Below are 11,870 nucleotides of genomic sequence, written 5' to 3'. Positions count from 1 at the left end.
GTAATAGGAGAGGGGAATGGGAATGAGAATCATTGATTACCATTGTTAATGTTTGGATTATAGGAATAGGAATACAAATAAGGGAATGAATCCTTGAAATTGGGTAATAACTCATTCCCATGTACCTCCCCTTCAATGAGCCATTACCTTATTTTCATCAATCAAAATATTCCCTTATTCCAAAAATACCCTTGACTTAAAACTAAAATTTTCTCCATTAATATCAAATATCAAAATATATTTATTTATTTTTTCTTTCATATCACTTCTCTCTCATCATATTTTCTCTCTCATCATTTTATCACACACTTTCTCTCTTCTATCACACTCTCTTTCTTTTTTTTTTTCTCATTACACTTTCTCTCTCATCATACTTTCTCTCTTCTCAATCTCTTCCATCGCACTCTCTTCCTTTTTTTTTTCTCATTACACTTTCTCTCTCATCATACTTTCTCTCTCCTCAATCTCTCCCATCACACTCTTTTTTCTCATCACACTTTCTCTCCTCAATATCTCTTGTCACACTCCCTCTTTTTTTCCTCAACACACTCTCTCTTATCATACTTTCTCTCTCCTCAATCTCTCCCATCATACTCACTGTTCTCTTTTTTTCTCATCACACTTTCTCTCTCACTATACTTTCTCTCTTACCATACTTTCTCTCTCACCATACTTTCTCTCTCCTCAATCTCTCTCATCACACTCTCTCTCCTTATTTTTTCTCATTATATTTTCTCTCTCTTCATCCTCTCCCATTAAACTTTCTCTCACATCATATTTTCTCTCTCATCATGCTCTCTCCAATCACACTTTCTTTTCTTATTTTCTCTCATTACACTTTCTCTCTCTTCATTCTTTCTCATCACACTTTCTTTCTCATCATATTTTCTCTCTCATCATATTTTCTCTCTCTCATCATACTTTCTCTCTCATCATTCTTTTTCATCATATTTTTCTCTCACATTCATCTTTCTCTCACATCTAATTTTTTCTTTTATTTTCCTTTAAGGGTAAAAAAGGAAATTTTGACTTATTCCGATAGAAGATATGCAACTAACCAAACATTGCTTTTAAGAGTGATATTCATGCTCATACCCATTCTCATTCCACAATACAATGATTCCCATTCCGATTCCTATTCCTAGGAAAGAACCAAACGCCCCCTAAAGCTTTATCCGTTTGTATCCTCTCCTGCAAATTTGCAATCCCTTCTTCCTCCAGTTCACCCGAGTCGAACATCTTCCGGCCGCTGCCATCCGCCGCAATACCTACCATGAGGCTTCCCGTCCTCGGCCGCCCCGGTGGCTGTTTGCTCTTTCCCCACCCTAGGTCCTCCGTACTATGCCTCGCCCACCAAAGCCCCATCTTCAAAATCCCCATCTTTGACCCCAAGAAGACCTGTTGCCGAACGCACGCCACCTCCGCCGCCCCCTTGGCTCCCTCCTCCGTTCCCTCTCGTCGCTCCTCGGCACGCCCCGCCCCACCACGCCCTTCCTCCCTTTACGCCCGCCCCAGCCTCCAGCAGATGGAGGTCGATCGCGCCGCCAACCGCGCCCGCGTCTATGACTTCCTGCGCTCCCTTCGCATCGCTCCTGACGAGCTCGACGGCCTCGAGCTCCCTGTCACGGTCGACGTCATGCGCGAGCGTGTCGACTTCCTCCACTCCCTAGGTCTGACTGTCGAGGATATCAACAACTACCCCCTCGTCCTTGGATGCAGCGTCAAGAAGAACATGGTGCCGGTGCTTGACTACCTCGGCAAGCTCGGCGTCCGCAAGGCCACCTTTACTGAGTTCCTGCGGCGGTACCCGCAGGTTCTACACTCCAGCGTTGTGGTGGACCTCATGCCTGTCGTCAAGTACTTGCAGGGCATGGACATACGGCCTGTTGACATTCCCCGGGTTCTTGAGAGGTACCCTGAGGTGCTCGGGTTCAAACTGGAGGGAACAATGAGCACATCAGTGGCGTATGTCGTTGGAATTGGCGTTTCAAGGAGAGAGATTGGTGCTATCCTTACGCGATACCCAGAGATACTAGGGATGCGGGTGGGAAGGGTGATCAAGCCTTTTGTTGAGTTCCTCGAGTCCCTAGGGCTACCAAGACTTGCAGTGGCGAGGCTGATAGAGAAAAGGCCTCATATTCTTGGCTTTGGCTTGGAGGACCAGGTGAAACCAAATGTGACAGCTTTGCTAGAGTTTGGTGTTAGGAACGAGGCGCTAGCTTCCATCATAGCGCAGTATCCTGACATTATTGGCATTGAGCTGAAGGCTAAGCTTACTTCGCTACAGAGCTTGTTTGAATCACATGTTTTGGTTGATCGTGAAGATTTTGGAAGAATCATTGAGAAGATGCCTCAATCTGTTAGTTTAAGCCGTTCTACCATACTGAAGCATATAGATTTTCTCAAATGTTGTGGCATTTTGCTAAAGCAAGTAAGCAAAATGGTCCTTAGCTGCCCACAATTACTTGCTCTTAATCTCGACATCATGAAAATGAGCTTTGACTATTTCCAATCTGAGATGAACAGGGATTTGGAAGAATTGGTTCAATTTCCTGCCTTCTTTACCTATGGTCTTGAGTCCACAGTGAGACCCAGACATGAAATTATCTCCGAGAGAGGAATTAAGTGTTCTTTGGCATGGTTACTTAACTGTACTGATGAGAAGTTTGAAGAACGAATGAAGTATGATTCTATCGGGATCGATGAAATGAGTACAGAATCAATGTTAAAGCCAAGGGTAGAATATGAACCTGTTGATGAAGAAGATGGTGAGGAAGAAGAGGAATCTTCCTTTGAATATGTAGAAGATAGTGAGTATGAAGAGACTGATGATGAATATCTGTGACTTCTATCAAGCACCAATATTCTCTCTGGTGTCATTGGCTTCATCAAAGCATTACAAAGGAGCACGTTTGAACAAGATTACTTGTAAACTGTCTCGAATCCTTTTGATGCAATACTGAATGAGTCTTGTTTCAGTTTTCAAATAATTGAATGATATGAAGTATGATTTGCAAGAGGTACTAATTCTGATCTATCTAACTCCAGTACTTGATTGCAAATCTGATTTATATGAGATTAAAAATGGTACATTCACTAAGCACTGTAATGTGCCATGTTCAACAAGTGCATTTGAACAATGAAGAAGTATTAAGTGCTTTGCTGTTTGTTCTTCTCATAAGCTTTCTAGAGTTGTACTTGTCGACAGTGATGACCAATTACAAAACGAGAATTAAGATACAACATGCCAGTGTTCTCATGGGAATAACTTTACTGAGTCATATGGCGCTAACACAATGTTAACTTGTTAGAGGATAATATGTAAATGGGACTCTTTCTTAGCAGCTTAAGTTTTTGGGTAACTAGCAGTCATTTCTAACACAATATAGAGCATAACTCACAAGTTTAACACCACTCACTGATTTTTCCCTTGCAATTTATCCTTTTTCCCTCATATATGTTGTTAAATATGATTTGACCTTGTTTCCCTGTGAATCCTTTCCTTCAACTAATTTTTTGTGAGCATGCTTTTTTACTTTGAACTTATATGTTGCACAGTTGACTCTGATCATGTTGTAGTGGAAGCTTATGCCAGCCAAATGAGACAATACTGTTTACTAAATTGATATATACGTGCGGGCTCATTACCTAATCAGTATCAATGCAGTATTAATGCTTACAAATGTGATTGTTGTCGGTAAAACTTGATGGTTGCAAATAAATATAAGCTCCATAAAAAGATATCAAGAGATGCTTTATTGTGTATCGCAATTCATTCTAAATTTGATTGATAGTTAACAATATTTGATTATTATTTGAATGACTCATGTTGACATATACAAAAGCGGTATATCATGTGCCGAAGAACTTCAACTGACATTTAAGACAAATGAAATTAATCGTAGATAATTTCCAGTTTTGTTAGAAGTAAATACATCTTGTATATCTCATTTTATTGTACACCATATTTGAGAAATACATTTATACTAGTGTAGCTTAGGGCTGTAAATAAGTCAAGTCAAGCTCGAGCCAGCCTAGTCTCGAGCTCAGCTCAACTCGATTTATATTGGCTCGACTCGAGCTCGTTCGAGCCTTCAGAGTTGAGCTCAAGCTCGAATTTAATTATGGGTTCAAACTTGAGCTCAATCTCAATTTTTTTTTATTTTTTTATTTTTAATAAATAAATTAATATATTATATTTTATATATTATAAAAGTGTATATTATTACTGACTCGTTTGGCTCGATGAGCCATCGAGCCAGTAATAATTAGGTTCAAGCTCGATTCAATTTCTAATCAAGCTAGTTCGAGCTCGGCTCATGTATATTATTATCGACTCATTTGGCTCGATGAGTCACCGAGCTAGTAATAATTAAGTTCAAGCTCGGCTCAATTTCTAATCAAGTCAGCTCGAGCTCAGCTCGATTTCTAATCAAGCCGGCTCGAACTCGGCTTAAGCTCGGTCAACTTTGATCTCGAGTCAAGTTTTGATCGAACTGCTCGCGAGCGGCTCACAAGCGGCTTTACTTATTTTGCACCCCTAGTGTAGCTACCCTTGCTAACACAATGGAAAGGCCCGCTGTCCCTTTGGTCAAATGTAGAAATTCAGAGTCAGGGTGGATGCTGTGGACGACAACATAGTTTAAATATGATAATTTGTGTTAGTTTCAATGGGCTGTGTGCCTTGGAAGTACTTTAGGAAGTTTAAAAAGAGCTGATTCTTTAGTTGCAAATGCAGTTGCAAATGCAGCTCTCGCATCATTAGCCAATGAAGGTTCCTCCTTCCATTCCACTGCGGCCACTGCCTCTGCCACATCTTCACTGGTGCCTTGCTTGGCACCACCATTATGCCCTTTGGAAGCATGGCCTTCTATCAGCCTCCTCTTGCAGGTACTCCTACACAACTGACAGCATGGCGACTACTCTGTTGCATGGGATCTTGCCTACGTCCTCCATAGAAGAAGGGATGAGTGTGAGATGGTGACTCTGGTGTTGACTGTTTATCGGGTTGGCTATCTCAAGGTTTACAAGGAGAGCAAGGATGATGCGGCCAAGAGTGTGGTTGCAGAATGTAATAGATCCTGAGATGGTCTTCACAAGCAGTGTAGACGACTCAGTGGCAGAGTGCAGGGTGATCACTGTGTTCAATGTGAAGGTGAATATAATGGAGAATCATCTATTCTCCGTCAACATGGTAATAGCCTCTTTTTCAGCACTTTGGAAATTGAGGAAAATTCATTTGTTAATTAGTCGAAATTGGAATTCGATCTATAGATGTTTGGAAAATTAAGAAGTATTCTACCGCTGTACCATATTGCCTCTGGGGCTGTTATATGTTTATTTGATTACTACTTAAGTCGATCTCTATAAATTAACAAGGGGGAATCATTTGCTGCTAACTTCATGGAGAATCAAATTACCGAGCAACACGTTCTGTCGACCTTTTTCAGGGATTTAACGACGATTTTTCAAAGGGCACACCTAAAGTTTAGGATTGTCCAAAAGGTCCTTGAGATTTGAGAATGCTTAAAAAGGTCCATCTCATTACCGTTTTATCTCTCTAACAAAACTAATTTTTTTCTTCTCTTTTCTTTCACCTCTCTCTTTTGCGTGCAGTAATTTCCTCATTTAATTCTCAGCGAATTTCTAGCTGGGTATCTAACTTTTCTCATATAAAATATCTCCCGTTATTTGCTTGTTTATATCTTATCGTGGGGCTGACGATACTTGACCTCTTGGGGTAAACTATATCATCTTTTGTTCCAATAATTTTTTCTCTTCTCTTTCCTCTTAAATTAAATTAAAATAAAATTTTCTATCTCCTATGCATGCAACAACCATTGTGGTGTTGATTTTTAAAAATCAGCACCATAGTTTAATTATACCAACATCGCTGTGGTGCCAATTTCTAAAAACGATAACAACAATGGTGCTGGTTTTTAGAAACCAACACCATGGCGGTGTTGATTTCTAAAAATTAACACCACGACAATGTTCGTTTCTAAAAACCAACACCACGGTGATGCTGATTTCTAAAAATCAATACAACAACAATGTTGGCGTGTTAAGTTATGATATTTTTTTAAACAGTAAAAATATCATATTTGGACTCCGAAGCACTGTAGAAATTCATAAGAGTTGGAATTTCTCCAATCAGAGTTCGTCCATTAATGAGTTTTAATCAAAAAATTTTGATGGGCCTAGGGGATTTAGATTTTTAAAAAGTTGACATGTAATGGAAGAGGATAGTAGGTATTTATGGTGTCCATGCCTAGTTCTGATATTCCTATGATAGGTTATGTATATGTGTCAATTGTCTTAAAGTTATAAATTTTGAAAACCTTCTAATTATTGTTGTTAGTGATTTCAAGTTGATATCTCTTAACACATATTGACTTTGGAACACTTCAGAAACTTGTAGCACTTGGAATGGGTCTAATCGGAGCTCTCTAGGTCTATCAATGAATTTTGATAGAAACTCATTGATGGATCTAGGGGATTTGGATTTTTGAAAAGTTGACATGTAATGGAAGAGGATAGTCAGTGAAGGTATTATGGTGTCTATGCCTAGTTCTGACGTCCCTACGATAGGTTATGTATATGTGTCAATTACTTAAAATCATAAACTTTGAAAACCTTTTGATTACTGTTGTTAATAACTTCAAGCTGATATCTCTGGGCACATATATATTCTAGGGCACTTAGAAATCTATAACACTTAGAATAGGTTAAATTAGATCTCTTTAGATCCATCAATGGATTTTGGCCAAAATATCTTTATGGACTCGAAAAGGCTTTGAATGATGTTTTTTGGACTTGAAATTGGGTTGTTATAGGTTTCACCAAGTTAAAAATATAGATATCTAAACAATCTTCAATTCAAACCCAAAAGTGCCTTGTTTCAAAAGTTATGGCTTCTGAAAGCAAACATTTCACACATATATACACATAACTTATTGTAAATATGTCAGAACCAAGCATGAATATCAAAAATTTCTTCACTGTACTACTCTCTTCAATTACATGTTGATTTTTCAAAAATCTAAATCCCCTAAGTCAATCAATGAATTTTGACCAAAAATAAACCTAGAGAGCTTTGATCGGACCTATTCCAAGTATTATAGGTTTCTGAAATGCTCTAAGAGTATATATGTGTAGAGATATTAGCTTGAAGTCATTTACGATAATGATCAGAAGATTTTCAAAGTTTATGACTTTGCAATTGACACATAAACATAGCTTATTGTATGAATGTCAGAACTAGGCATGAACATTATAAATACATTCACTATACTATCCTCTACCATTACATATTAACTTTTCAAAAATTTAAATTCCCTAGGTCTATCAATGAGTTTGGATTCTCTATTGATGGATATAAAGAACTCTGATTGAACTCGTTCTAACTCTTGTGAATTTCTATAGTGCCCTGAAATCCAAATATTCCCTTCTTTACTATTTTTTAAAAATTAACATCACAACGATGTTGATGTTCAAGTTGTGGTGTTGGTTTCTAAAAACTAGCACCACCATGGTACTTGGATTTAGAAACCAGCATCACAGAGCTGGTATATAGAAACAACCAACATTAGCGTGGTGCTAATTTTTAGAAATCAACCCATTGCAACACTGGTGTAATTAAGTTGTGGTGTTGATTTTTAAAAATCAGCATCACAGTGTTGTTGCATGTATGCATCCAAAATAGAGAGAAAAACAGTTTAATTAGAAAAAAGAGGAGAGGAAAGTTGCATGCAAAAGAGAGATGACATAGGGGTAAAACGTAAAAGAGATGCGCCTTTGGGGTATTCTCAAATCTAAGGGTGTCTTTTAGGCAATCCTAAACTTTGGGTACGCCCTTTAGGAAATTGCCGAGGATTTAATGATATTATCAATTGCTTCAACACCTGCTTTATAATCGCGAAGGTTATGATACTGTTTTTTTTTTAAAATCTTAACATTTTTCATTCGAACTTGGACCTGACGACGGTGGTTTTATTTTTTAAAAAAATAAATTAAAAAATATTTTTTTTAAAAAAAAATATTTTTATATAATGTTAATTTTCTAATTTTTTAAGATGCAAAATAATTAATTAAATTTCCATATTCATGATAATAATTTTTTTCAATGGATAAAATTATTAAATTATTTAATCTTTTTGAGGACAAAACTTTAAAAAGGAATAAAATTAAGGAAATAAGAACAATACAATAAAATAATAATAGAAAAATCATGCTTCTATCCTCAACTCATCATCATTTTCTGAAGCACAAAAACCAAATAAATTAAAAAAAAAAACATGGACTAAACCAGCCATTATTATTTATCAAAAATGGAAATGTTATGACTTAAATTCATCTAAATAAAAACTAAACTTAATGTTAATGTTTATCAAGTAAGTGAAATGGTAGAGGTATCTAATTTGATATTTCTCAAAAATAATAAAATTATATATTTCAATCGGACATAATGCGGACGAATGTATTTCTATTTGAACTTAATCAAGCAAGGAGCATAATAACATCAATCAGATCAACGTAATAGCATTAGGTACAGTTTCTCTTCCCCAATCTTAGGGATGTAAATGAGTCAAACGGTTCGCGAGCTATTCGGAGCTCGATTCGATAAAAAGTTCATTCGTTTATCTTATCGAGCCGAGCTCGAGCTTGATTTCGAGCTCGACAATTTTATCGAGCTGAGCTCGAGCTTAAGGATATTCGACTCGTGAGCTCGCGAACATGTTTGTTTATAGGCTCGCGAGCCAAAAAAATAAGCCTTAAATTGAGCCAAAAAAATGAGCTCTAAAACGAACCTTAAAATGAGCTTTAAAATGAGTCAAAAAATGAGCTCTAAAACGAGCAAAAAACGAGCTCTAAACGAGTTAAGTTCGTTAACTTTGATAATCGAGCTAATAACGAGCCGAGCTCGAACTATTCGCGAGCTTGATAATTCTAAAACGAGCCGAGTTCGAGCCTTGTGATAAAAACTCGAGCCGAGCTCGAGCCTGAATATAACTTAAACGAGCCGAGCTCGAGCCTAATACTGTTTAACTCGGTTCGGCTCGTTTACATCCCTACTCAATCTCAATAAGCGAGAGAAACATATAGAGGAGAGTTGGAAAAGGGGAAGAGGAGAAACTCGAAAACAACTAGTATTTTATTTTGTATTGTATGGATAAAAAATTTCTAATTCATGTTATTGCTAATCCAAAAAGAAATGTAATAAGAGAAAGCTAGGGTTGAGAGATTTTAAAGAGGAATATATTAAATTTTATAAAATAACATATATAATTATAAATTAATTTAAAATGGTAAAAAACGAGCCCATGACTCTATCCGTTGGAACTATAAGGAGATATTTATTAAATCTGAATATTTTATCACGTGAGCTCTATTCTTTTCCATTCTTTTTAAAAAATATATTTTTTAAAATATATTTAATATATTAAAAATAATATAATCTAATAAAAAATTGGGCTCTAGGAATACCTAAAACCGGCGGACATGAATTCGTGCTAGTTCCTAAATGGATTAGCTGATGCACAAAAATATCCGGGATAAATCCAAGAATGTTGATGGTGTTTCAACTTGTCAAATTGTTAAAGGATTCATAGTTTTGATTCCTCCATCCATTTTGTACTAAATCTGAGTGTTATTAAACACGGCCAAAATTAATCGATTAATTTAGGAGATGATTGATTTTGTCTAATTAAAATTTTTTATCTACCACTAAAGTTAATCTGAGAGGCATATATGGGTCATGATGAACGGTTCAACATCATGAGTAATTCAAGCATCACAGACGTATGAAGTATTCTTGCATAAAAATCGAGCTCTCATTTATTAGAACCTTCCTCTTATCATCGTATCGTGCCCTAGGCCATAAACTTCATATTCGTGTAATAATAGTATATTGTTCGAGTATTCGTCAACTTTTACATGTATTTTTTTTTAAAATTAGGATTTATATATTTCCAATAAAGTTGGAAGAGGTGGAGGCTTGGCCATATAGGCGTTAATTTAGGATTGGATTTGTCAAATTAACCCGCTTTGCTAAATAATTTAAGGGGGCGTTTGGTTCTTTCCTATGAATAGGAATCGGAATGAGAATCATTGTATTATGGAATGGGAATAGGTATGAGCATGGATATCACTCTTAAAAGTAATGTTTGGTTAGTTGTATATCTTCTATCGGAATAAATCAAAGTTTCCTTTTTTACCCTTAAAAGAAAATAAGAGAAAAAATTAGATGTGAGAGAAATATGAATGTGAGAGAAAAATGATAAAAGAGAATGATGAGAGAGAAAGTATTATGAGAGAGAAAGTGTGATAAGAAAGAATGAAGAGAGAGAACGGGTGATGAGAGAAAATAAAAAAAGAGAGTGTGATTGGAGAGAGCATGATGAGAGAAAATATGATGTGAGAGAAAGTATGATAGGAGAGGATGAAGAGAGAGAAAATATAGTGAGAAAAAATGAGGAGAGAGAGTGTGATGAGAGAGATTGAGGAGAGAGAAATTATGTTGAGAGAAAAAAGAACAGTGAATATGATGGGAGAGATTGAGGAGAGAGAAAGTATGATGAGAGAGAAAGTGTGTTGAGGAAAAAAGGAGTAAGTGTTGCAAGAGAGATTGAGGAGAGAGAAAGTATGATGAGAGAGAAAGTGTGATGAGAGAGAAAGTGTGTTGAGGAAAAAAGGAGGAAGTGTGATAAGAGAGATTGAGGAGAGAGAAAGTATGATGAGAGAGAAAGTGTGATGAGAGAGAAAGTGTGTTGAGGAAAAAAGGAGGAAGTGTGATAAGAGAGATTGAGGAGAGAGAAAGTATGATGAGAGAGAAAGTGTGATGAGAGAGAAAGAAAAGAGAGTGTGATGTGAGATATTGAGGAGAGAGAAAGTGTGATGAGAGAGAAAGTGTGATGAGGAACAAAAGAAAGAAGAGAGTGCGATGGAAGAGATTGAGGAGAGAGAAAGTATGATGAGAGAGAAAGTGTAATGAGAAAAAAAGAGGAAAGAGAGTGTGATAGGAGAGATTAAGGAGACAGAAAGTGTGTGATAAAATGATGAGAGAGAAACTATGATGAGAGAGAAAATATAATGAGAGAGAATAAGGAGAGATAAGTGATATGAAAGAAAAAATAAATAAATATATTTTGATATTTGATATTAATGGAGAAAATTTTAGTTTTAAGTCAAGGGTATTTTTGGAATAAGGGAATATTTTGATTGATGAAAATAGGGTAATGACTCATTGAAGGGGAGGTACATGGGAATGAGTCATTACCCAATTTCAAGGATTCATTCCCTTATTTATATTCCTATTCCTATAATCCAAACATTAACAATGGGAATCAATGATTCTCATTCCTATTCCCCACTCTTATTACCCTAAACCAAACGGCCCCCTAAGTATATTAGATTAAAATTTTATCAAGATATTAAGATGTGTCTAGATGGATCAACCTATCTACGCTTGTGATCTGCATGGGTCAACCTGCAGTGGGCTTAAATTGGCCAGTCGAAATTTATATTAACTTATTACATTTCTTTTCGGTCATCTTAAAATAAATGCATCACTTTTTATCAAACTAAAGTGGCTGTGTCTAATTATATTTAAAATATATTTAATTGAGAGTATCTCGTGACAAATATGCTTAGATAGAAATGGATGCTATTTTTTTTTTTTTTTTTTTTTTTTAAGAGAAATATACCTTTCCTAAGTAATTTTTTGATGGGCTCCCCCATGCGTTTTAGATTGGATTGGATTTCTCAACCTGTCAGATCAGCCTGTCCAAATGTCTGGCTGCGTCACAAGCCGATCCACCCGTTACGGGCAGACCCGTCCCGCAGCACTGCAAGACCCTTATAGAATGTCG

At 36.5% G+C, this 11,870-nt stretch overlaps 1 protein-coding gene across 1 annotated transcript; it reads left to right on the top strand.

Moving 5' to 3' along the window:
- Nucleotides 1–1,178: 1,178 nt before the first annotated feature.
- On the top strand, nucleotides 1,179–3,035 carry LOC122046289 (transcription termination factor MTERF4, chloroplastic-like). Its single transcript, XM_042606897.1, has one exon. It carries the CDS (start codon nucleotides 1,274–1,276, stop codon nucleotides 2,843–2,845), a length of 1,572 nt encoding a protein of 523 aa, XP_042462831.1. The 5' UTR covers nucleotides 1,179–1,273; the 3' UTR covers nucleotides 2,846–3,035.
- The last annotated feature ends 8,835 nt before the right edge of the window (nucleotides 3,036–11,870 follow it).

Source organism: Zingiber officinale, chromosome 2B, assembly GCF_018446385.1.
Source record: "Zingiber officinale cultivar Zhangliang chromosome 2B, Zo_v1.1, whole genome shotgun sequence".
NCBI lineage: Eukaryota > Viridiplantae > Streptophyta > Magnoliopsida > Zingiberales > Zingiberaceae > Zingiber > Zingiber officinale.
This window is presented reverse-complemented; position numbering and strand designations above follow the sequence as displayed.